This window comes from Strix uralensis, chromosome 3 (assembly GCF_047716275.1).
Source record: "Strix uralensis isolate ZFMK-TIS-50842 chromosome 3, bStrUra1, whole genome shotgun sequence".
Taxonomy (NCBI): Eukaryota; Metazoa; Chordata; class Aves; order Strigiformes; family Strigidae; genus Strix; species Strix uralensis.
In genome coordinates, this window is record NC_133974.1 from 1,583,356 (window position 1) to 1,607,923 (window position 24,568).

General features: G+C 59.7%; 1 protein-coding gene across 6 annotated transcripts in view; it reads right to left on the minus strand.

Moving 5' to 3' along the window:
- Positions 1-1,804: 1,804 nt before the first annotated feature.
- PTK2B (protein tyrosine kinase 2 beta) overlaps positions 1,805-24,568 on the minus strand; it is a 28,604-nt gene continuing 5,840 nt past the window's right edge. The window contains exons 1-31 of one of the 6 annotated variants that reach the window (XM_074861250.1): positions 21,847-21,914; positions 17,187-17,434; positions 15,401-15,579; positions 15,216-15,303; positions 14,317-14,396; positions 14,085-14,147; positions 13,285-13,339; positions 12,734-12,874; positions 12,153-12,227; positions 11,943-12,044; positions 11,387-11,504; positions 11,146-11,185; positions 11,006-11,052; positions 10,662-10,715; positions 10,227-10,324; positions 10,053-10,137; positions 9,394-9,494; positions 8,351-8,466; positions 8,015-8,115; positions 7,804-7,893; positions 7,047-7,251; positions 6,470-6,578; positions 6,275-6,340; positions 5,468-5,593; positions 4,621-4,767; positions 3,918-3,953; positions 3,611-3,638; positions 3,165-3,220; positions 2,771-2,914; positions 2,293-2,373; positions 1,805-2,205 (exon numbers count right to left, since the gene is read on the minus strand). In XM_074861250.1, coding sequence (XP_074717351.1) covers positions 1,990-2,205; positions 2,293-2,373; positions 2,771-2,914; positions 3,165-3,220; positions 3,611-3,638; positions 3,918-3,953; positions 4,621-4,767; positions 5,468-5,593; positions 6,275-6,340; positions 6,470-6,578; positions 7,047-7,251; positions 7,804-7,893; positions 8,015-8,115; positions 8,351-8,466; positions 9,394-9,494; positions 10,053-10,137; positions 10,227-10,324; positions 10,662-10,715; positions 11,006-11,052; positions 11,146-11,185; positions 11,387-11,504; positions 11,943-12,044; positions 12,153-12,227; positions 12,734-12,874; positions 13,285-13,339; positions 14,085-14,147; positions 14,317-14,396; positions 15,216-15,303; positions 15,401-15,579; positions 17,187-17,393 — 3,054 coding nt within the window. In that variant the 5' untranslated portion in view covers positions 17,394-17,434; positions 21,847-21,914 and the 3' untranslated portion in view covers positions 1,805-1,989. Of the gene's footprint in view, positions 2,206-2,292; positions 2,374-2,770; positions 2,915-3,164; positions 3,221-3,610; positions 3,639-3,917; positions 3,954-4,620; positions 4,768-5,467; positions 5,594-6,274; positions 6,341-6,469; positions 6,579-7,046; positions 7,252-7,803; positions 7,894-8,014; positions 8,116-8,350; positions 8,467-9,393; positions 9,495-10,052; positions 10,138-10,226; positions 10,325-10,661; positions 10,716-11,005; positions 11,053-11,145; positions 11,186-11,386; positions 11,505-11,942; positions 12,045-12,152; positions 12,228-12,733; positions 12,875-13,284; positions 13,340-14,084; positions 14,148-14,316; positions 14,397-15,215; positions 15,304-15,400; positions 15,580-17,186; positions 17,435-21,640; positions 21,654-21,846; positions 21,915-24,568 lie in introns of those variants that run through there. The other 5 variants (XM_074861251.1, XM_074861252.1, XM_074861249.1 and 2 more) reach the window with 5 other exon arrangements.

Here is a 24,568-nt window from a genome sequence, read left to right on the forward strand (position 1 = left end):
GTGCAGGGGTCTCTGGTCTGCAAAGCCCAGCCCAAGCTCTGCAACCCACTGGCACGAGCGCTCGCTTCTATACCATCCCACCATGCAGCTTGGGGTGGCAGGGAGACGGGAGCAGCTGACCCAGAAATGTGGGTGGCTTGGAAGGGAAAAGCCACCCTGCAGAGCAGGATCACCCACCCAGCCCCAGCCAGACTGTGCCCACGGAGCCCAGGAGCTCGGGGTCCTGCCTCGTGCCGAGGCTGGTGGACTCAGCTGGTGCGGGGAGAACCTGTGCTGCCAAGGTCCATCCTGAGCAAATCCTCCTCTCTGTCCCACATCAGATCCCAAATCGCCTGGCTCTTAAAACTGCTGCAATCCAGCTTTTAATTTCTAGCTTCCATATATCCTAAAGAGCAGCTACTCTCTTCTTCCATGCCCTCAGAGACACCAGGATTGTCCAGCAATGTTTTCTCCTCCAGGAGACCAACCCAGGCATTGCAGCACTGGATGCAGTCTGAGAGGTTTCAGAAAACATTTTGTGCTTTCAGGAGTGAAACGGGCCGGAATAAACGGTGCCACAAAGGGACGTGCATGTCCCCGAGGGTGCTGCAGCTGCTCATGCGGCCTCCCGTGCTTCCAGGCTGGCTCAGGCATGCTGAGAAACAGGATGTGTGAGGGAGCGAGTGCCCTGCTTGGCTGATGAAGCCACCAGGGTGTAAGTTTTGGGGTGATCCCCTCCCCAGTGTGGCACTAGACCCCAAGCATCCTTCTTTTGGGGAGAGCCCATCTTTATGGCTGCGCTATCCCACACAAACCACTTCCCCCCCACGGATTGCCCATGATTTCCTGATGGTCTTTGAAAAGGAAAGGTCTGTGGGTACTCTAGCAAGCCTTAGGGTGGGAGCAGGGGGAGGCTAGGACCCTTGTACGGATTGTGGTCCCCACGGGAGGGAAATGGGGCTCCAGAGGGGATGGGGACATGGACGCAGCAGAGCCAGGTTCACCCCAGCACCTCCCCCGGGGACGGCGCTTCCCCGCACCGGCAAGACAGCTCCGAGGTCTGAGCAGCATAACCTTGACTCTTTCTAAAGGAGGTGCTGGGGACCAGAGGACTTGTCCCTAGGGTATGGGGGTAACAGGCAAGCACGGGCACAGCAGGACTTTGTGCATGGTTTATCTCAGCCAGAATGAACAGCGCTGTGGGAAGATGCTGGGGAAAAGCCTGAACTGTGCGGTTTCCAACTCAAAGCACAAACCGAACAGAGACGTGGTTGGCCGTCGTCACTTATACAGAGCGGCTCGGAGAAAACTCAGCTGCAAGAGGCACCGTTCTCCTGGTTTGTGTCACTGAAGGCTGCGGTCCATGGGGTCCCATCCCTCCCTGTGCTCTGGGGATGCCAGGCACCCTCTGGCCACGGGCGCTGGAACAGGCTCTCCCACAGCACACGGACCCGTTTCCCATCATTAAATAATCTTCTCTATACAATGTACAAGGAAACTTAAACAGTCCCTCTGGTCACCGCTCCAATGGCCCCTGGGGACCCCTGCATGGCCCCTCAGGATCCCAGCTCCCCCATCCACTGTGCCCCCCGGCTCCTGGCGGTGAGGAGCGGGGTCCACGTCCCCATTGCGACATGCCGCCCGCGGCCGGCCGTCCTCGGAGGGGCCAAGGGATGGACACACGGACCTGCCAGCAGCTGGGGAGCCGCTGAGCCAGAGGGATCTTCAGCCATCCTTGGGGATGGCCAGGGGCCCCCAGACCTTCTCAGGGATGAGTCACCAGATGCCTCCCTTCTTCAGAAGACCGACGAGACGATGCTAAACACACGAGCGGCTGCAGGAGGAGGGGGAACAGGGAGGGCAGGACAGCGAGGCCACAGGAGACACACAAAAGCCAGCTCCTCCGCAACGCTCTCCTCCCACCTCCGCCGCCCGAAGTGCGAAGTGCGGCGGTCCCTCTCCTCCTCTCCTTCCCCACCCCTTCTCCTTCCCCTCTCTCCACCCCAGCCCTCACTCCAAGCACAGCTTCACCAGGTTGGCCTGGACCTTGGCTTGGTCCACGGCATCCAGGAGGTTCTTGGCGTCCACGGCCAGGGTGTGGGAGGCCGTCAGCATCTGTCGCTTGCACTCCTCGCTCAGCGAGGTGACGGCATTCTGCTGTGCCAGGCGCATCTTGTTGATGAGGTCAGCCAAGTCCTTATTGAGCAGCTTCTGGGTCCCCTCGATCTGACCATGAGACGTGGGTGTTACAGACAGCGGTGCCACCAGCACACAGCCCCACGTCGGACCCCTTCCCCTCCTTCCCGGTCCTACCTCAGTGCGGGAGGCAGCAGGCAGGACAGGCAGGATCTCGTCGACACTGCCGATCAGCTTCCGCAGGGACAGGCCCACGTTCTGCGGGGAGGGTGGCAGGGTTAGGATGGATCCAGTTACAGACACAGGGAAGTGGTGCATGGGGATGGTCTGTGTTGCTGAGTCAAGGATCCCATTCAGGAGAGGGCTATGGTGGGACACTCTCCCATCATTGACCCAAGGACCCAATGGAGGAGCAGGACATGTTGGGAACTCTTTCACCATTGACCGAAGGACCCAATGGAGGAGCAGAACATGCTGGAAACTCTCCCATCGTTGACCCAAGGACCCAATGGAGGAGTAGGATGTGTTGGAAATGCTCCCTCCTATACGTGCAAGACCTCCCCACGAAGAATGCTTGGTGGGAGCCACTCAGCAGATTCATTCCCAGCTCCCTCCCCTGTTCTCTGTAGAAGGCCCAGTGCTGTCCCCTCCCTACCTTCACCACGAGGATGTACCCCTCCGGGGGCAGGAGGCTGATCTCGTTCTTCAGCTGCAGCACGGCCCGCACCAAGTCCATGACATTGCTGTACACCGTGTCATCTGTGCGGTCCAGGTTGGCAGTGGGGGCCGGGTGGATGGACTGCCAGGGAATGGGGACACAACAGGATTAGATGGACCGAAGGGTCATGGAGGGAAAGACCAACACCTATGGGAGCCCTGGCCAGAGCCATCCACCTCTCACCCATGCCCCTGATGCTGCTGGGTCTGTTTGACCCCTTTGGGGCCTGGGGGAGTCAGAAAAGTCCCATCCTGCAGATGTGGAGGGATGATAGAGGAGGAGGAATGAGACTGCGGAGATGGAGGAGGAGGATGATTCAGGGAGGTCTTACCTGTGCCCCAAGTCTTGGAGGCTTCTGGGGGGGCCCCGTGAACTCCGCTACACCGTCAGTAAGGGAAAGGAAGGAGAGTCACTCCAGCTGCTCCCACAGACATGTGGGCGTGCTGCAAGACCCCTGGGACCCATGCCACATCCCACACCACCCCACAGCAGCAAGTCCCACTGTGGCTGGACACCCTGACCCACCCCAGCTGTGCCACCTCCCCCCAGAGTCAGACCCCCATGCCTGGGACAGGCAGACACCTCCCCTCTAGGGCAGGTAAAGCTGCTCCCCATGATCTGGGATTTCTTTCATGGAGGATCCCAAAGCTGGGAGGGGTACAGCCCCGAGGCTCCTCGCAGCTCAGCGCAGGGTTCCCCACTTGCAGCCCCAAAGTGGGTGCTCCCGGGTGGGGGCCACAGGCAGCCCCCCAACTCTGCGGAGCTGTGGGCACTCACTGTAATCCGTCTCCTTCTCCGGAAGCAGCTGCAGGGGGAAGAAACAGCAAATGAGAGGCACAAAGTCCTGGCTGGAGGCAAGCGAAGAGGGAGGAGACATGGTCATCCCCTCCCAGGGCTTCTGATGGGGAGCTCTGCACCACCAGGATTTCACCCCATTAACATTTTCAGATTAATTTTCCCAATGTGAGGGGCATATATATAAATATTTATCACCCATCCATGCCAAAGTAAATGAGAATCTCCGGACGCCCCCAAAAGAAGGACCCCCTGCACCCCAAATACACCCCGACCTGGCACCACTCACCGGAGGAGCATTGTTGTTCATAAACACCGTCGGGTCCTGCAAAGGGGGAGAAGCTTTGTGAGAGTCATGGAAAAAGGGACAAAGAGAGGAAAAAAGGGATTTTCTTGATTTCTGGGAGACTCATGAAACCATCTCTGCAGGGTCTGGGAATGTGGGAGGGGAAAGGGATTCACACCCATTGCTGGTCCCATCCATCACCTCTATCTGCTCCCCGCCTGCTCCTGGGGCACCTCAAACTGCTGCTCCAAAAATAAAGAAGCTTAATTCAAGCAGCTGTTTGCATCCAACAGCCCCGGGGGCGAGGGGAGCTGGGCTTTGCTTTATTGGCTGCGTTGAGTTGATAGAATAAAAGATTTTCAGTCTCCTTCCAAGCCTGTCTCACCGCACACTGATGCATTAGTCACACGTTAGGAGTAGGATTTCCAGTCCAAAGTATCTTTAGCTCATTAAGACGCGATTGCAAGTATTTAAAAGTTGCCCAAGTTTCAAAATATTCATTTTTGAAATGAAGCAGCTCTGTGAGGTTTTACAGGTGTGGAAAATAAAGGGATGCAAGAGGTTTGGCTGCTGGAGGAACCATTCCTCCAAGGAAAAATGGCTTTTCCAGCCACGAAGAGCAACCTCAAGGTCTGCAGTGCCTCTTCCACCACCTTCATGAGGGTGCAAGAGCTGGAAGCCCCCGAGTGAGTTTGAAGCCACTCACCAGGGACTTCTCTTCCTGTCGCAGCCACTGGTAGTCCTCCATCATCTGCTTCTGCTGCTTGTCTAGGACCTGCCTCATCTTGAGCCTCTCCATCTCCCAGAGCTTCTGCGCCTCCTCCCTGCTGCTGGGACGGAGGAAATCTTCCTCCTGGTGTGCAGAGCCAGTGGTGATGGGGGGTACTCAGGAGCCAGAGCCCACCAGCATGCAAGCCATGCGCCAGACCCCAACAGCCACGACCCCCCAAACTGAATTTGGGGAGCACTTGAGTTTCCAGCAGCGAGAGGAAACCAGCAGCTGGTCCCACATCTCCCACCACTGCATCCCGGCACTTTCCGTGGGCAGCATGCATGGGCCACCCTGGGCAGCAGCTCATTGGCACCGCGGCTGTCCCGGCACAGCAGGCAGAGCATCAGAGGGTGCACCCCAACACCTGGCTCTGATTTTGGGGCTAGAGTAACCAAGCTCAGGCTGCAAACCGCTGCTGGCATTTCAGGTGACACCACCGAGTGCGAGGAGCTGACCCAAAACCCCGAGGAGCAGCAGCCACCTATCCCCTGCCCATTTTTTGCCAGTTGCTCGTCCTCCAACATGCCTTCACCAGAATGTGTGCGCAGACATGCATGGTGGGGGGCTGGAGACACCTCGGAACCTTTCACGGGCTTGATCCCTCCAGCCCGCAAACAGCACCCACGGGGTGACAGATTGGGAGCAACATTGAGCTCAAAGCAGCGGAGGAGGCAGCACAGAGCAGAGCATGGTCCTGTCAGGTCCCCGCGTGCCCTGGATGAGGCCACCCGGGACCAGGATGTCCTCTGGATGCCACAGGGTGGCGGAATCCCTCTCTTACCCTCATGCTGTGGCGCTTGAAGACGTTGTGGCGGTTGAGTGGCGGGGTGTGCAGGGAATTGGCTGGAGACTGGTACTCGATGGGGCTGGTGAGCGTAGGCGAGCTGGCACACAGGCCCTCGGGCACCTGCGGGCGGGCAGGGGGGTGCGGGCAGCGGGGTGGCGCAGGCACAAAACAAGGGCAGGGGGCGTTAGTGCGGACAGACGGATGGAGCAGACAACGCAGGGCAAAGCGGCTTTTGGCATCAGAAGCAGCCTCTGCCCTCATCCCCGTCTGTGCAGCAGGATCGGGACCTTCCGCACTGCTCGGCTCTTCCTCATGCTGAGCATGGTTTGAGACCTCCTGTGCTGCTGCCTGGACCCCTGCCCGGCCCCAAAAGAGCACCCAAAATAGTTGGTCTTGAGTGTTTCAGCCTGATGCTGCAGGGACCAGCACCGGTCCTTTGCAGAGGGGGTGACCTGTGCTCCCGCAGGGCAACCAAACTCAGCCCAGGTAATGCCAGAGAGCAGCAAACCTCCTCTCCTCCCAGCCGTGCGTGCAAACCAGCCGGTGCTGAGTGTGCAAACTCCCCTTCTCTGGGGCGAAAAACCTCTCTGCCAGCTCCAAGGGGTGGACAAAACATGGGGCAGACAGGCAGGGCAGGGCTGAGCCCCTGGCAAGGTGGCAGGGGGGCATCTGGTGATGGTGCGGGCCACCCTGGAGCCCCAAAAACTATGAGCCCCTGTGGGCTTAAGCTCCAGGAAGGGTTTTCTGGCATCAACCCCCTTGCTCAGGTCCCTGCAGGATGCTTTGGCCATGCAACCTTACCTGGAACTGCAGCTTGGGAGCCAGGAGGTTGCTCTGGGGTGGTGGCTTGTACCTGGGTCTGCTGGGCTGTGGGGAGTGGAGGAGGGAGGAACACAGGGTGGGTTTGAGCCCAGGGAGGTCCTGCTTCTGCAGCACCCATCGGCAGGTTGAGGTGGGGAGATGAACCCACCCACACAGGCTCTGCACTCTCCTCACCTTCGGAGGTGGCTCCTGGAAGGCTGGCGGCTCCATGATTTTGGGAGGCCGGTGGCGGTTGTTCCTCTCCTGCTCCTTGGCCAGGTCCTTCTCCATCAGGTAAATATCACTGCAGGAGGGTGACAGCCCCAGGAGGGAGCTTTGGCACAGCCCCTCTGGCAGGGACACATCTCCCATGCCCAGGGATGCTTGGGCTGGATGGGCCATGAAAAACATGAGGGAGCAAGGAGGGATGGGAAGGGCAGAGGGAAAGGACTGGGAGGACACAGCTTGGTCATGACCAACCACACCAGCATCACCATGGCTGGCCCCAGTGAGAAGTGGGGTTAGAACTCCTCTACAAGCCCCCCTCCCCAGGAAGCAAAGCATTTCCATGTCAGCCCAGGCACCACCACCCCCACCCTGGGGGTAGGTGGGCTCAAAAGGTCTCAAACGGTCCCTTGAGTTCAGTCTTGGCCAGAAAACCCCAGACCCAAAATCTTGCATGGGTTCATTTTTCTCCTTCACCCATTTTCCCACTCCTCCCATCAAACCATGGATCCCCCAGCCCATCCTCAGTCCCCATCTCCCCGTTCACCTCAAGCTGCAAACCAAGTCCTTGAATTTGGGCCTTTCACTGGGGTCATAGTCCCAGCAGCGTGTCATGAGGGTGTAGAGGATGGGTGGGCAAAGGTCGGGCTTGGGCAGGCGGTCACCCCTCTCCAGCACCCCGATCACATCCTTGTTCTCCAGCCAGAAGAAGGGCTGCTTGCCGTGGCTCAGGATCTCCCACATGCACACGGCTGTGGGAGCAACACGAATCACCTCAACAGATGCTAAAACTGGGGGACCAGCATCTCGGTTGGGGTTTCGGGGACCTGGTGACAGTGCCACGCTTTGTTGTGTGACACCAGGTGACTTGGCTGCTCGGTCTTTCTGGTCCTTGGGTGAAAAAATACAGAGAAAAACACTGCGTGTTCTCCCAGGGAGCTGCGAGGAGCCCAGCTCCTGGTTGCTGCTGGCCATAGGGCTGTTAGGGACGGACAGACGGACAGATGAGGGACTGAGGCTGTGGGGATGGGCTGATAAGCAGGTGGATGGATATTCGCAAGGGGTAGAGTTTAACTCAGCCCCCCAACCATCTTGAATTCCTGTAGGAGGGGGAAGCACCTAATGATGGTTGAATCGTAAGAAGCTCTGCCCCAGGAGCCCTTCCCAAGGGTGTCTTTCCCCACGGGCAAGGCTGAGATAACCCCCCCAGTTCCAGAGCAGAATTTTTCCCCTGGGCATGAAGATGATGCCACGGGAGACAGATGAAGCCCAGGACCCTGCTCTGTCCCCATCCCACCACGCACCGAACATCCAGACATCGCTGGCCGTCGTGAAGCGGCGGAAGTTGATGGACTCAGGTGACATCCACTTGATGGGGAGACGGGTGACAGACGCTGGAGGGAGAGACAAGATGGGGGGGGATGGAGCAGCCCCAGTGCAGGCAGGGAAGGGCAGTGAGGTCTCACCACGGGCAATGCCCTCACGGGGTTAGAGTGAGCCCCAACTTCATCTTACCTTTATAATACTCCTCGTCCTCGATGTACCTGGAGAGCCCGAAGTCACCCAGCTTCACGCACTCTGGGGAGGCCACCAGGACGTTCCGCACAGCAATATCCCTGCAAGGAGAGAGACCCTTGGCTGGGGAGAAGGGATGGAGAAGAAAGGATCGAGAAAGGACGGAGAAGGCGAGCTCAGACCCAGCCAACCAGCTCACCCAGCTGCACAAAGGGTCTGCAGCAAAGGATGCCGCCAGCCTCTGCTTCTGCCTGCTCCTGCCTGTCCCCACCACGGTCCCTGCCTTCCCCTGCCTCTCCCGGCATCCTGCCCAGCTCCTTTTCCCTCCTGCCCTACCTGTGCACGCAGTTGATGGCCTCCAGGTAGGCCAGGGCTTTGCTGATCTGCAGCGCGTAGAGGATGAGCGTGGGCACAGCGAGGCAGTGCTTGTTCTGCTCCAGGTATTGCCCCAGCTGCAACAGGACAAGCGAAGGACTTAATGTCTCAAACATTCATCAAAAAGCCTCAAGGACAAATTGTGGCCTTTGTGGCTGGTCTAAGGAATGAATTATCTGCCCAGAGAAGCGCAGAGTGTATCGAAGGGTGCACGGCTCCGCTCCCTTTTGCCAAATTCCCTAGATAAGCCTCAAAGTGGGGGAGACGTAGGCTGAGTAAAACCATATGTTCAGGTTAAGGCCTACACTTTAATTTACGACTATAGCCTTGGAGAAGAGCTAAAAGATGGATGAGAGAGAAAATCACCCAGCACCAGATGGAGCTAATGGCTGGATAATTGCCCAAGAAACAAAAACTGAGGAAAGGGGAAAGGTGGGGGGGAGATCATGCCCACCAACTCAACTGACAAAAGGGTTAACGCACCCCCTTCCCCCCAAACACACACAGAACCCACGCTCCACCTTTTCCTCATCTCTCATGCAAATGAGTTCATGGAATACCTGCTTCTCCTCATCTAGTATGCAAATCAGCCAGTAAGATGAACTTGAAAAGGCAACAGAAAATGTTGCTGGGTGTGCACCCCCCCCCCCCCCAAGATTACGGGACCTGAGACAATGCTGGAACCTGGGGTGGGGATCCCGATTCTTTGACTCTTTCTCTCCCTTTTTTTTTTTCCATTCCTTTCTTTTCTTTCTTACAGATTTATCAATTAGAGACCACATCACTTACTGTTCTTTTCCAAGTTTAAGTTGTTTCTACCACAAGTAAAACATTTTAACTGGTCGTGTGGTGTTGTTTCACCTTAATTTAACCCCAGGTGATCACAAAACCTTTACAACTCCCTGAGCTCCCAGTCTGGGTCATGACAGGCTCAGGGACCGAGGGGGGGCAGGGACGGTGGCAGGGGGACCCCAGACAAGCTCCAGCAGTGGGACCCCACTCACCTCTCCATAGGGATAGAGCTCCATGATGATCCAGGTGGGCTCCTCTTCTGCGATGCCAATGAGCTTCACGATATGGGGGTGGTCCAGCTTCTTCATCAGCACTGCGGGGACACCACATCACACACCCTGCGATGGAGGGACCCCCACTCCAGGAGCCCCAACCCCTGTCCTGAGGTGTAGGGGCAAGTCTCTGCCATGCAGCTGCAGACAGAGCAGGAGGAATTGCCAGGGACAGCCTTGGGATGTCCCCAAAGGGGTTGGGGCTCCTGGTTTCCAGCTCCCCAAGGATTTATTATATCCAGGTGATGCCCGTCTACTCTCCCACAAGGATTCAGCAGCTTTTCTTCCTCCCCTCCCCGGTAGCCATCCCTCCCACAAAACAGGTATTTTGGAGAACAGCCATGTCATGGGCGAGGGCACAGGCCACCTCCCTCCTCCTGCTCTGTCCTACATCTCAGTGGCCATTTGTCCCCAAGCAGGGACCAGAAGATGCCAGGAGAGCATTCTGCCATCCTGTCTGTTACACCCCACCACTGCAATGCTGCAGACACCACCAGAACCCCCACATTTGTCCTCTGCCCCCTGCTGTGTGAGCTGCAGGGGAGGGTGCTGAGCAGGCTCGATCCCCTGCAAAGGGCAGTGGGACCCCCCTGGCGTACCCGCTTCACTCAGGAATTTGTCTTTGTTCTCGGGGCTGCAGTCCTGCTTGCAGGTCTTCACAGCCACGTTGATCCGCTCCCCTTTCTGCAAGGAGAAGGGGTGGGGTCTGCTTTACCCCGGTCCCCCCGGCTGTGGAGGAGGCAGGCAGGGCAGGGGGAGGGCAAGAAACTCACCGGGGTGGTGTAGATCCCCTCATAGACCTCTCCGAAGAAACCTTCCCCAAGGATCCTGCCCAATGCAATGTCCTCCCTGGAGATCCCGTAGTGCTGGACTTGATGGACAGGGGAGCAGGGCAGAGGTGGCAGCGCCAGCAGGCGGGAAGCTGCCTGTACACCTGCCCATTCCATGGGCAGAGCCCCCATGCCTCCCTGGGTACCAAGCCCTCTCCATCACCCCCTCAGCAAGGGCCCATAGGTCCTGCCCCACGGCATATGGGGTGATCCCAGCTCCTTCGGCCCTTCCTGGGGGTAAGGTGGGCAGTGCAGGCAAAACCATTGTTCCTAACCTTGGGGGATGGGGTGGGAAATTGGGGTGGGCAGGAGGAGGTGGGAGGGCTTGGTTGGGGGGCTGGGAGATGGGCAAGAGGGCACCCAGGGGGTGGCACCTACCTCCAGACCTCGGTCTTGAAGACTCATCAGGGATTTCCGCATAAATATCGGAGTCTAGGGCAAGAAGGAGGTTGCAGGCAGGGATTCAGGCAGCTCACTGGGCAGGTGGGTTTCTTGCCACACCCCCACGGGGTTCAGCCACCCCAGAGGACCATGGCCATCAGGAGCATGCGGGATGCCAGCCTGGCCCTCCCCCAGGATGCTCGACTGCATCTTGACCCCCAGGGAAAGGGCTGGGGGTGTCCAGCTCCACCAGCCCCCCAAATCCCTGTGCACTGGTGTCCCACAGCCCTGCCCGCACCTCCGGGGCTGGTGGGAAGGGAGGAGAAGAGCTGAAAACTCACCCACGCTCATGCTGTCCGATAGCATGGACTGCCTCTCCTCCAGGTGCCTATGAGGTGGGAGAAGGTCAAGGTCAGGGAGCGGGGTGAGGGGGGGGCAGGATGGGGGTCCCAGCCCTGCTCTGGGACCGGGTGTTACTCACGGGGCTGGGATTTGTGGCAGGCTGATCCTCTTCTCCCGCTCTGCAGAGAGGACAGCAGACAGTCATTTCCCGGTGCCTCCGCGGGCACCATCAGAGCCCCCCAAAACACCTCGGCCACATGTGCAGTGAGTTTGGTGGGTCTCAGTGGGGGGGGTCACTCCAAAGCCACAGGTGATGCTGTGGCCGTGGAGAGAGTGAAGAAGGGCTCAGGGTGGGCCATGGGGCCCCCCAGGGCTCTCACCTCTCCTGGGGAAGACAATGAGGGAGGTTTCCAGGTCCCCTTGCAGCCGGCAGTAGCCGTCGATGAGGTCGGCCATGTTCTCCGCCTCGGCCAGAGAAGCCGTCTTGATAGCCAGGGACTGGGGGAGACAGCCGGGACCGGGGGGACGGGTGAGCCCAGGGCTGGGGCAGGGCAATGCTGGGGTGCGGGGGCCCCCCCTTTCCTCCACTTTGGGGTAGCTCAGTGCCCACCTCCCTGCTCTGCTGTGGATCCCAGTTTCTCCAGCATCGTTCTTCCCAGCACTCCAAGACACCCCAGTCAATACACCCTGTACCAAACCACCCCTTGGCTGGGGTGGACCCCTGGGGTGGGGGCACCCCTGGGGCAGCCTGGACATGCCCCGTTTTGGGGGACAATCTCCTCTCAGCCATGGCTGGAACTCCCTCGGTGGAAACAGAGCCACCACTAAGTCCTGCCTAACCTGTAGGGCTGCGATGCCACCCCACAGCACCGGGGAATCCCCCATTTCACCCACACCCCCCAAACACCCGGGGCACCCCCCGCAATGCCTCCTCACCTGAGGGGTGCCACTGAGCCCCAGCTGCAGCACAGCCCGGCCCTCCTCCACGCTGGAGCACTTGATGGACTTGATGTGTTTGAATTCGGCCAAACATGTGGGCTGGGGAGAGAGACAGAGCGCCGGCATCAGCTTTAATCACCTATTCAAGAGCAGCCACTCCCCCTCTCCCCACCCAGCATCCAAGACCCCCCCAACACCCCTCCATACCTTGGCCTCCTTGCTCGTCATCTGCCGGATGCCCTTGGGTCCGATGACCAGGTCCACTGTGATGTTCCACCCTTGCTGGGGGAGCAGCAGAAGGAGGATGCAAATTTTTTGACAGGGGGGGTGGGTGTGTGTAAACCCTCAGAGCCAGGTCCCCCCTCCTCAACCTGCTGCAATGTGTGAGACACCCTGGGAAAAATCACCTTCCCGGAGGAACTTGGAGAATGGATGGTTTGGAGGGGGAGATGGTTTGGAGGAGGAGACGGGGTATGGTGCAAGGCAAGGAGCCCAGTGTGGGTGTTTTTCCTCCTTCTGGCTCCAAAGAGGTTCCCAGTGCTCCCAGTTTTGCCGCCTTCTCACCCCAAAGGGGTTCAGCAAACTTCAGGCACCGGTTCAAACCCACTGGGCTTGGACCCCCAGGGTATGGAAGGTCCCCAGAGCCCATCATGACATCCCCAACCCCTCTCAGCTCACAGCATTCTCCAGAAAGGAGCCCCTAGAGCCTCCCCTCGCCTCAGGGAAGGGGAGAGATGCTGGGGGGCTGCACGGGGTGGGGGGTTTTGGGTCTCCCCCGGCGGACTCACAATGAGCTCGCAGCGGTAGCTCTCCTGGTCGATGTTGGCGAAGGTGGAGAGGGTGTGGAGGAACTTGAGGATGCACTCCTCCTCCCGCAGCAGTGCGTACTGCTGGAAGGTCTGCTGGATCATCTTCCGAAACTGCTTGGGCTGCGGGCACAGCAGGTGCTAGTGAGGCCGGGTGCACGCAGTGGGGATGTGGGGTGCAGAGGGGTGCGAGCTGCACCCAGTCACACGCACACACACACGGGCCACACACGTACACACTCACCTGTAAGTATGAACACGCACCCGCAAACACGCACACGCCCTCGAGTGCGGGCAGACGCGCGCGCACAAGTGTGCGTAAACCCCCACACGCAGGCTGACGCGTGGCCCTGGCCCCACCCGTGGGTTTCTGCAGACACGCTGTCACACGGGTGAGCACCACCACAGCCGTACGTGAGCATGGGCTGATGGGCACACACGTGCGTGCAAATCTACGTGTGTGCTTTGAAGCGTGCTCGTGAGCACCCCCGGTCCTGTCTGTCCGCACCCACCCTCACACGTGCGTTCCTCACCTTCAGGTTCTCCTGCATCTGGCTGGGGAAGAAGAGGTCCAGGCCCACCTCCTTCCTGGAGAGCAGAGACCCCCGCACCTGTTAATAGCCCCACGAGGGGAGCCCCTGTTCCCAGGGACCTCCCTGGGGAGCTGCGGGTCGGTAGGGGTGGGATACGCCAAGGAAAGTGGGTGCTGAGGGGCAAGGGAGAGCTCCTCGGGGAGGAGGCAGCCACCCAGCGCAGGGTGAAAGGCTCCCATCTCCCCCTCCTCACAGCCTCCCTGTCAGCAGGGCTGATGGCTGCAGGAGGATGAGGAGCTGTGGGAGGGTGAGGAGGAGGATGAGGAGCTGTGGGAGGGTGAGGAGGAGGATGAGGAGCTGTGGGAGGGTGAGGAGGAGGATGAGGAGCTGTGGGAGGGTGAGGAGGAGGATGAGGAGCTGTGGGAGGGTGAGGAGGAGGATGAGGAGCTGTGGGAGGGTGAGGAGGAGGATGAGGAGCTGTGGGAGGGTGAGAAGATGAGGGAGGAGGAGCTGTAGGAGGATGAGGAGGAAGATGAGACAATGCAGGAGGATGAGGAGGAGGATGAGGAGCTGCAAGAGGATGAGGAACTGAGGGAGGATGATGAGGAAGATGAGGCACCATGGGAGGATGAGGAGCTTCAGAAGGATGAGGAGTTGAGGGAGAACCAGGAGGAGGACGAGGAGCTGAGGGAGGATGAGGAAGGCCATCTGCAGCCCCCCAGCCCCTCAGGACTGGCTGGACGAGGCGGGGATTTGGGGAAAGGGGTTTCTGCCCGGCGGGACGGGCTGCGCCTACTCACTCCAGGAACTCGAAGTTGGATTTCTTATCCAGCGCGTTCTGAGGCATGTCCTTGTAAAACCTCCTGCCGGGAGGGAGGGACGTCAGCCACCTGCCCCGCAATCCCGGCCCCCCGCCTCGGCAAAGAGCGAGCTGGAAACCCCCTCCTCACCCGCAAACACCCCCCACAGGCCCCCTGAGCCTGCTGCTCTGGTCCCCTGCAGCAGCAGAGGGGCCTGGACGGACAGACGTACCTGAGCTCGAGGCAGCCCAGCTGCAGGGCCATGCCCTCGCTCACCTTGCTGGCGAAGTTCTGCATGTACTCGCTGCGGAGCTGCCGGGGAGAGGCGAGGTCAGGGGGCAGAGGGGACACGCGCAGGGATGCAAGCAGGGATGAGAGCAGGGGATGATCGCAGGGATGCGTGCAGGGGATGTGTGCGGGGCATGCTCGCAGGAGATGTATGAAGGGAATGCTCGCAGGGATGTGCACAGGGGATGCTTGCAGGGGGATCACTCAGCAGATGCTCACAGGGATGCACACAGGGGGACGCATGCAGGAATGCTCGCAGGGGATGTGTGAAGGGATGCGCATAGGGGTGCTCGCAGGGGATGCACATGGGGATGTGTGCAGGGGATGCACGCAGGGGATGTGCACAAGGGATGCGTGAAGGGGATGTGTGAAGGGATGCTCGCAGGGGATGCACGCAGGGTATGTGTGCAGGGATGCTCACAGGGAAGCTCGCAGGGTATGTGTGCAGGGATGCTCACAGGGAAGCTCGCAGGGTATGTGTGCAGGGATGCTCACAGGGAAGCTTGCAGGGTATGCGTGCAGGGATGCTCACAGGGAAGCTCGCAGGGGATGCTCACAGGGTCCACACCCTCCCGCATCCCTGCGCTGGGCTGCCACAGGAGCAGGAGCTGGGGGAAGGGGCTGGGCCCATCCCTGAGTGGGATGCGCAGCCCCAGCAGTGGGACGGGACCACAGGGGCTGCCCAGGGTGGGGGTAAAGGGGCTGTGAGATCTCGGGGCTCCTGGGAATCAGATTTTCTGAGCTGGAGAGGCAGAAACACCCTCCCAGAGCTGAGGGGGTGGATCAGGGTGGCTGGGGAGCAGACCTGGCTGGGGCTCGGAGACCTCCAGGGCCCCCTCTGACCTGCTGGTAGAAGTAGAGCAAGGTGGTCCTGTCCTCTTTGAAGCGCTCCATGAAATCCTCCGGCAGATAGCGGATCTGGAGGTCGTACCTGGCACCGGGAGAGCCCCTCGATTAGGGCCACGCTGGAGGAACTTTCTCTCCCGGGGCTCAGTGGTTCCCAACAGGGGTTTGGGGACAGGTCCTACCTCCACTCAGCCTCCAGGTGCAGGCACTCGTATTTCTCCTGCACTTCGCCCACAGTCAGGTCTGGGTGCAGCCAGTGGATCTCGTCCGACTTCACGTGCTTCAGGCGGAGCCCATAGCATTCAGCCAGCTTGATGTCAGGCCCGATGCGGCCGCTCACCAGGATGGACCTGATCACCTCCTGGGGTGGAAAGGAGCAGGGCTGAGAGCTGAGCAGCCCCAGCCAGGCTCCAGATAAGCTTCAGAGAGCAGGAAAATGAGGAGGAAATACAGGACAACCACAACACAAATGTCCCCGGAGAAAAACACAGCCCCAGGCACAGCCATCAGCCCCAGCACTCCCCATGAGAAGCCTCCAAAGATGCCTCCAGCTTGCTCTGTAACAACCCACAGCCTGAACATGTCTCATCCAACCTCCCAGAGCTGTTTTGGTTGGGGATAAAAGCCCAGCTGGGTCATTTCCACCCTTCCTTATGCCTCTGCTGAACTACACCTGATGCACGGCCTCAGCTGCGAGCAGGTAGCAGAGATCGTTGTTGCTGGTGAGCTTGCAGCACAGCTGGTTTCTCCTGCCCCAGAACAGGACCCTGCTAGGCTTCTGCTCTCACTCTGGTAGCCAAAAAGCCAACTAAAAGCTGATGGCTGTTGCCACAACTGGTAGCCAAGCTGTCCCCTGTGAGGAGTGACCACCTCTGGTCTGGTCCTGTGTCCTGCTGGCTGCGCCTCCACCCCTGCCTTGGGGACAGAGGGACTATTGCCATTTTGTGGCATTTCATGGCCATTTCACAGCTTTGCTTGCATTTCCCCTCCTCAGGCATCTCCTTCCCAGCCTGACGAGTCCTCTCCTGCTTCCACCACTCCTCTGAAACCTTCTGCTATGCCCACAACCTCCTCCAGGACTTGGGAGGAGGGGGACAGCCCTGTTCCCCTCCATGAGCCACCAGTTGAGGAGCAATCCCCAGCTCAGCTGTCCTTTGTTCACCTCCCCGTGACTTCCCTGCAACGCAGCGACCCGAGGACTTGCCCCAGGAGAAGGCACAGCATCACCTGTTGCACCCAGGACATGCATCTCTCCTGGTGGACACCAACCCAGCAGCACCCAAGGGCAGGGCTGGCACTGGCAGGTCCCCAGCACCCACACATCTTCCCCTGGGCTGGTAGGAAGGGTGAGGAGCACGTTTCCAGCCCAAAGCTACCACGTCCGTGATGGAAAGGCTCCAATATCACCTTCGCTGTCCTCCCAAGAGAGGGCAGGAGAGCAAGAGGTGCCGCTGGCCCCGGAGCTGGGTGCACCCCTGGGGTATCTCAGGGTGGCAAAGTCACCCAAGCAGGCAGTGACACCATGATGTGGCCACGGGGAAATGCCGAGGGCTCCCTCACCACTGAGGGATGGAGGAAAGGTGGGGACCCAGCCTCCCACTTGTCCTCTGGCCTCCTCCCACTGCTCCCTGCATCGCTGTGCCTGGGGTTGTCTTCTCTAAGGTGAGACGAACCAGGAACTCATCTCTGCTGCCCGTGAAGGGAACCAGCAGCTACTTGTGGGAGCCGATCCTTGCTGCAGGAACTGGCAGCAGGGCCAGTGAAGCCCTCACCCTCTCCAAAACCCTCCCTGGGCCACCAGAGATGGCCACATTTTCTCCCTGTTCTCCAGGTTTTGGTGCTTCTCAGCCACGGGGCTCTGGGGGCTATCACACCACGGGAAAGGGTGTCTGGAAGGAAGGTAGAGATGATGCTGGGTGGACAAAACAGCCCCCCCTCCCCTGCCCTGTCCACCCCCTGCCCATGTACCCGGATCTCCGTCGTCACGGGGCACTTCACCAGCTTGAAGTTCTTGCCCATGTTGAAGCTGTTGCTGTAGAAGCAGACCTTGAGGATGCGCATCTCCTCCTTGTCCATCTCCAACGTCCCCATGCCCAGGGTGGCCTCCAATGTCCCGGCCAGGCTGCGGGAGGAGCTGCTCCGGGGACGACCCAGCGCCTCGGGGATGGCTGACATCTTCACCACACCCGGGGTGCTAGGAGCTGAACATCCCTTCCCTGCAGGAGAGAGACCGCGGTGGCAGGGGGGGACCCTGGGGATGAGGTGAGGGGTTACCCTGCAGGGTGGGGAGAGGGTCAGGGGGATGGGGATGGGAGAGGAAAGGGGGACACCCTGGGGTGGGTGGGGAAGGGAAGAAGGGAAGGGACAGAGATGTGGAGATGGCGGAGACAGAGAGAGAAAATAGAGAGAGACAAAGGGTGTTCCCCCTCCTGTCAGAGTCACGGCCATGCACGGCCACTGGGTACCACTGGGACCCCAAGCCCAGCTCCTCCAAGGACAGCCTTGTGTCCTTGTCACCTCCAGAGCAATAACTGTGTCCTACCACCTCCAGAGCAATATCTCTGTGTCCTTGTCAGCTCCAGAGCAATAACTCCGTGTCCTTGTCACCTCCAGATCAAGACCTCTGTGTCCTACCACCTCCAGAGCAATGCCTCTGTGTCCCTGTCTGCTCCAGAGCAATAACTGTGTCCTTGTCACCTCCAGAGCAATATCTCTGTGTCCCTGTCACCTCCAGATCTCTGTGTCCCCAGCACTCACCATTTTCTCCCCTCCATGAAAGCTGGGTGAAAGTTTCAGGCTGCAGCTTCCCAGTGCAGGTACCTGCAGCTGCCGCTGTGGTTCAACAATGTGACCTCCCAACCGAGATGGATTTGGCAGACAGCTTTGCAAAAAACCAATAAAAAAGCAAAACGGGGCAAGCAAGCTGGGTTCCTTCTCCCCTGGAAGGGCGATAGTGGTTTCTATTGATTTGCTCTTTTATTTTTAGAGGTGATAAAACCCTGAGGGGATAAAAAAATGTCATTTGAGCCAGAAGGGAAGTGGCTGAGTTTTCTCTTTGCTAAAAAAACCATTTAACAGGGTACGTGGGTCTTGGATGATCGAAATGGATCCAAAATTTCCCTCTTCACGTGGCTTTTGGGTTGCAAGTCGGGCAGGGCTGGCACAGAAGAGGGTTTGCTCTGGGTTGATTTCTCCACCTCTCTGGACATGCACCTCGGCTGAGGCCGAGCAAACTCAGCTCACATAACCCGCTAAGAGCTGGAGCCCCGGCTGAGCTCAGGCCTCGAGTTACTGATTAAACAGCCAAGAAGCTGTTTGCAAACTGGAGCATTGCAGCTCTCACGTGTGTCACTCCGGATTTACAACAGGGAAAGGTCCCGGCGTGGCTCCAGCGGGTGGGGGGGGCGGTTCTTGGCAGGGCTGGAGGGGCAGAGGGGCTGGGAAGGGGCTGGGGTGCCCCGAGGGTCTCCCCGATTCTGCCCAGCAAAGGCAGGTGGGGTGAGAGCAGACCTGGAAGGTGCTGCAAGGGGTGGGACGCAGGATGTCCCGTACTCCCCCGTGCGTGGGGCTGAGTGTCTCCCCCCGATGCTCGTGGGGGTCAGACAGCTGAGACAGCTTCAAATATGGCAACAAAGGGGCTCAGAGTGTCCCTTGTCTCCCCCAAAACTCGCCTCGGCACCGGCGCAGCTCGCAGGGACCCCCGGCAGCACCGATCTGGGGTGGGGGGGGACAGCGAGGACAGGCTGCTGTCACCCTTGCAGGGCTCGGGGGGAGGCTCTGCCCCACGTCACAAGCTTTCCCCCCCCCCCAGCCTCTGCAAAACCACGCGCTGGCGGCGGGGGGACGGCAAGAAAAACACACGCTGGCCGGAGCCCTTCCCGAGGCCGCCTGCTGAGTTTTTCTTTCCCCATTTCCCCATTTCTCCTTCCTCGCTGGGATTTGCACCATCATTTTCACAGCGCTTAGAGGCGGCTTCGCTGTAATTACAGCCCCGTGCGAGCTTGCGTGCTTAGCGGGACGCTGTGTGCTGCCTCCCGCGAGCTTCGTCTTTTTAAAGCAACTCTCCTGACTCACTGGGCCTATAAATATGCGCGGCGTAGCCTGGCACTTTCAGGTCCGTACAAAAGGTTTTGCTGGCAGCGGTGCAATGCGTGGACGGCCCCAGACTTTGTTTTCCAGGTTTCACCAAGGGAACGGGGAAAGAGGCTCCATTCCCGATAGAGAAATGCTACGACAGCGCTGGGCTGCTGCGATATTCACCTCAAAGGCACGGGCCAGCCGCGAGCCCAGCCATGGGCACACGCACGTGAGCTCACGTGCATTTTCACAGCGGGTTTTGGGTTTGTTTCTTTTTTTCTTTCCCCCGCAGCAGCGTCTCAGGCTGCACCGGGAGGATTTTGCAGCAAGCCACATCCTTTGCAGAGCACTTCTCCGGCCAGCTCTCTGCAGGTGATGCACCTTTTTTAGCCACGTCCCCTTCTCATGTGGGCTGCAAAGGACTGGCTGAAGCGGGGACAAGCAGAGCATCCCCCCTTCACAGAATCCCAGAATCATTCAGGTTGGAAAAGCCCCTTGGGATCATCGAGTCCAACCCTCAGCCCGACTCTACAAAGTTCTCCCCTACACCACATCCCCCAACAGCTCATCCAAACGGCCCTTAAACACACCCAGGGATGGGGACTCCACCCCCTCCCTGGGCAGCCTATTCCACTCTCTGAACACTCTTGCTGGGAAACATTTTCTCCTCATGTCCAGTCTGAACCTCCCCTGTTGCAGTTTAAAGCCGTTCCCTCTTGTTCTGTCACTAATTCCCTGGGAGAAGAGACCAGCACCAACCCTTCTACAATGTAGTTGAAACTACGGCCACGCCAGGGAAGCTGAGGCCATCCCTGCAAGCGATATCATGGATGCTCCATGTCTGAGCGACACCAGCCTGCAGACCCCATCTGCGCTGCGGCTGAGCAGCATCAGGCTGTGCTGGACAAGGGTTTCCTGCTCAACCAGGCTCAACTAACGACAGGGTCAAGTAAAATCAGCAAACCCTCATCCCAGCTTGGCAGCAGGAGCAGAGATGCTTTGCTTCAGGCTTCGCTACAGCCCTCAGTGCGCTGCAGGAGAGGTGGGTACCCAAAGAGCTTCACCTCTCAGAAATCTCTAAAATAAAAATCTCCTCTGCTAAATAGCTAAAAAGTGAACTGTGCGTCCTCTGGGTTTCAGGGAGGTGGTGGGGTGGGGACGACGGCCCGAGCCAGCCCCCCGGGGAGGGGGGGCCCAGCTCTCAGTTGAGAGGGGTGATGGTGACTTAGGAAGCACACTGGTGCTTCTCAGGGCACACAGACCAAAATATTGCGCTTCAGCTCTTTTTTTCCCCCACTTTCTCTTAATTTTCTGCTTTCTTCCTCCAGCCCCATTCCCACAACACATCCCCTCACACTCTTGGGGAGCCCATGGGGCCAGAGCTGGAGCTGGATGTCCCCTCCATGTCCCTACCCTGATGAGAGATGCTGCTGGGGAGCGGGCTTGGGCTGCAGAGAGCATCCCATAGAAAACATCCCGCAGATAAAAATCCCACGGAAAATATCCCACAGATAAAATTGCACAGAAAACATCCCGCAGAGAGCATCCCGCTGCCCCTGAGCAGGCCAGGGCTGGTGGCAGCCAGCACAAACCAGGACACATCTCGCATTCCCATGTCCCCTCAAGCCCAGCGCGGACGTGAAGGACGGCTCCGTCCCCTCCAACCAAGCACCCCACAGTCTCACAGCCCCCGCACGCCCCGACCTCACTCTCTGCCCTTACACATCCCTGCCTCGCCTGGGCCAAGATGCCATTCAAAATGAAGGCAGGAAGAGCAGTGAAGGCAGTGCCTGCACCCTGCCTGCACCGCGGGTGTGCAGCACCCAGGGGACACATCCCCGGGGCCATTTGGGTGGAGGGGACGTGCCCCATAAGGACCTGGCCATACTCTGCCTCTCGGGGCTGGAGAAGGGCCCGTGGCCACAGCCCGAGCCCCCCTGTACCGCCACCCCCTGCCCACTCACCTCCCCTTGGGCGTGGGGACGCGTTCCACGGGAGCCTGGCTCTGTCCCCAGTGGGGACAACCCTGGGGGACGCGTGACGCAGCCCTGGCTGGGCACATGGGAACAGAGGAGCCCACAAAACGAAACCGAGAGCGCACACCGCTGCCACCGCCACCGCCATCCCCTTGCTGCAGCCTGGGTGCCCCCCCCAGCAGCCCCCATTGTCCTTCTCCTGTGGGTGACACCCCAGAAGGTCCCCGTAGAGGCTTAGAGCCACCTCCCGGCCTGCGCCCCGGCCCAGCCCCAGACCAGGAAGTTTTTCCGGTCGCTCCCACACTCTTGGAAAAGTTTTGGTGCCCCGGGTGTTGTTTCCTCCAGCCCTACCCCAAACTCCAGACACACCTGGGCTGACGGCCACAGCCGCATCCTGCCCCACCAGGGACACGCTGAAACCCCACCGAGCCCCTTCCCCAACCGGGTGTGACGAGTTGGCATGTGCTCAGCCCTCCGCCCACCTCCTCCAGGTGAAGGGTCTGGGTCCCACTGCCGCACCCCAGGGGCACCCAGGCACCCAGGGGAAGGGGGAGCAGGAGGCAAGAGGCACTTACGGAGAAGCAGCCGTCCCCTCCGTCCCCACACCGAGCCCGCGCTGACGGAGCTGGCGCTTCCTGCTGCGGCTGACAAGTGTGCGCAGAGGCATTTGCATAGCACCCAGGCAGGCAGGCAGGCAGGCAGGGCCCACGCGCAGGCACGCTCACGCACGTGCCGCAAGCGGCTGCTCGAGCCCATCCTACAGATGGGGAAACTGAGGCACAGCTCACTCAGCCCGGGAGACCGGTTTGGGTGGTCCCGGTGTGGGGGTGGCGGATGCAGGCAGCAGGCAGAGCAGGCAGCAGGCAGAGCAGGCAGCTTGCATCCCCCCTCCCCTGCGAACCCCAAAGCCCAGGTGCCACTGAGCAATGCCACAACCCCGAAGCGCCTGTGCTGGGGGGGAAATCTGACCCAAGAACCCTGCAGGATGAAGGGGACAGGGACAACGGTGACCTGTGACTTACCCCGGCCACCCAGGAGGGTCTCTGGCTGCCAGCCCAGCCCACGGGCTCCATCATCCCTCACGTCAGGACCCAGCGCATCCCACCCCGAACCATCCTGCCTCTTCTCTCCGCTGCCACCGAGTTGGATCCCAGCTCCATCCAAGGAAAATGCAGCCCCGGGAGCAACCCCATCGGTGCGGGGACCCCAGCCCAGCCTGAGTGACCCCGGGGAGCCGCATTCCTCAATGTCAGGGGACAGTGCAGGCAGGGCCCCAGCAGGCAGGGCTGCCTGCTCTGCCCTAGGCCCTTCCCCTATCTATGCAGGTATTTAAATGACTCATTATTAATTGCTCCTGTTCCCTGGGGGAACAGACGGGCTCTCACCCTGTTTGGCACCTACAGCCCCACGCTCCAGCCCTGCTTCAGCACCGAAACCAGTGAGTTTCCACCATGGAACTGGGAGCGGGGATGGGTGCCCTCCAAGAGATGGCCCGCAGTGGTCCGACTACCCCGCCACACTCCCAGTCTTATCTCTCTTTTCCTGTATCTACCCCAAATCAGCCTTGCCCAGCTCCCATCCATCACCTCAGCCCTGTCCCCAGCAGACATGGGGAGCTGGTTTTTGCCTCCTCACTGCAGATTCTGGGCTGGCAACACAAAAATATGCCTCAGGATGCTGCTGGGAGCTCCACGATGGCTGGGAGCCAAGCTCCAGCCAGATCCAAGCCTCTGCTGCAGGGTGCAATGCCGGCTGTCCTGTCTCCTTGCACATGCCACCATCCCCTCTTCCCCCCATCCTGCCCGCCCGGGATGTCTCTCCCTTTTCCCTCCAATGAGGGTTTATTGCTGTGGGATTTCACACCGGCCCATCCCTGGTACATGCACTGCCAGCTTAGCAGCGGGACGCGATGGCCCTCGGAGGTGGGATGTGAGGTGGGATGGCAGCGGGGAGCGTGGCCCAGCGGTGGGAGCTCGCTGGGGGGTACCAGGACCATCCCACCACCCCCAATCCCCCCTCCCCGGGCAGGCAGAGCTGGAGCAGGCTGGGGACCGAGGGCTCCTCACGTGATGTCCCCGCAGAGGAAGCCTGTGTTTCGCAAAGCAAAGGAAATGACACAGGCTCCGGTCGGCGAGAATGAGCCGCTGGGAGCAGGGTTAGAGCAGGTACAGAGGCTCTGTCCCCTCTACTGAGGGACCCCAAAACACACCCTCCCGCTGACACTCCCCATCCTGGGTGCAGCAGCTCCCCATGAGAGCCAAAAACACCCCCAGCAGACGATGAGCATCCCCCAGACTTTGATTGTGTTTCTGCCTGACACCCATCTTGCTACAACAGCAGCCCAGGACCCCTCATCCTGCCTCCTGCAGGGGGTTTATCCCCTCCCCCAGACAGACAACCCCCTTTTTTCAGACTGGGAAAACATTGCTGCAGTTGGTTTTGGGTGCAAGACTGGGCATGGACCCGCATCCCATCTCCCCGCATCCCATCTCCCCCCTCATCCCCCACCTCCCTTCCCGACACTGCGACTGCGACCTGCACCCAAACAGCCGGTGAGACGGCCGGTACGTGCTCCCGAGGAATTAGAAATAACGCCCAGAGAGCTGCTGTCAAAGCCCACGCACGGCAGCTCAGCTGGAGGGGGTGACTCAGGCACGGGGGAAAGATCTCCGTGTTCCCGGCGCAGAGCAGCACTGTTTATCCGGAGCCGGGGATGGGATGAGGCAGGACCATCTGGGGAGGAACGGCTCACCAGGAGATGGGGACGGCGCCTTCTCGGGGAGAAGCTGCCGCACGCTGGTCCCCCAGGTGCCAGGATGCCAGTGCGAGGCTCCCCATGAGGGTGTACCAAAGATGGGGGGGCTCGGGGATCCCCAGCCTCGCTTTTTTTGACCGTGGTGGGTGTGGTGTTTGGTCCTGAAGACAAAATGTCCCCCCTGAGCTCTGCTAACTGCCCCCAGCCACCTCCTCCCTGGGCAAGGGAACCCTGCAGCCACCCTCCAAGCATTTTGTGGGCCCTGTGGCTGTAGGGGGGGGTCACAGCATCCTCCCCCCAGGGCAGACTGCTGAGGTTTCAGATGCAAGGTTTGCTACAAGGATCCTTCCTGGTCTCCACCTTGATGGAGATCTTCCTGCCAGAACTGCCCGAGCGTTGCTCCTCGGCCACGCCAGAGCCATCGACTTCTCCACACTGCTCCAACCAGGTCCAATCCCGCAGCCGCAGGGAGGAAAGGCACCCCGCTCTGAGCAGCCCCAGGCTTTGCAGGAAGAGGGGCCCACTCGAAATCCCTTATGCTT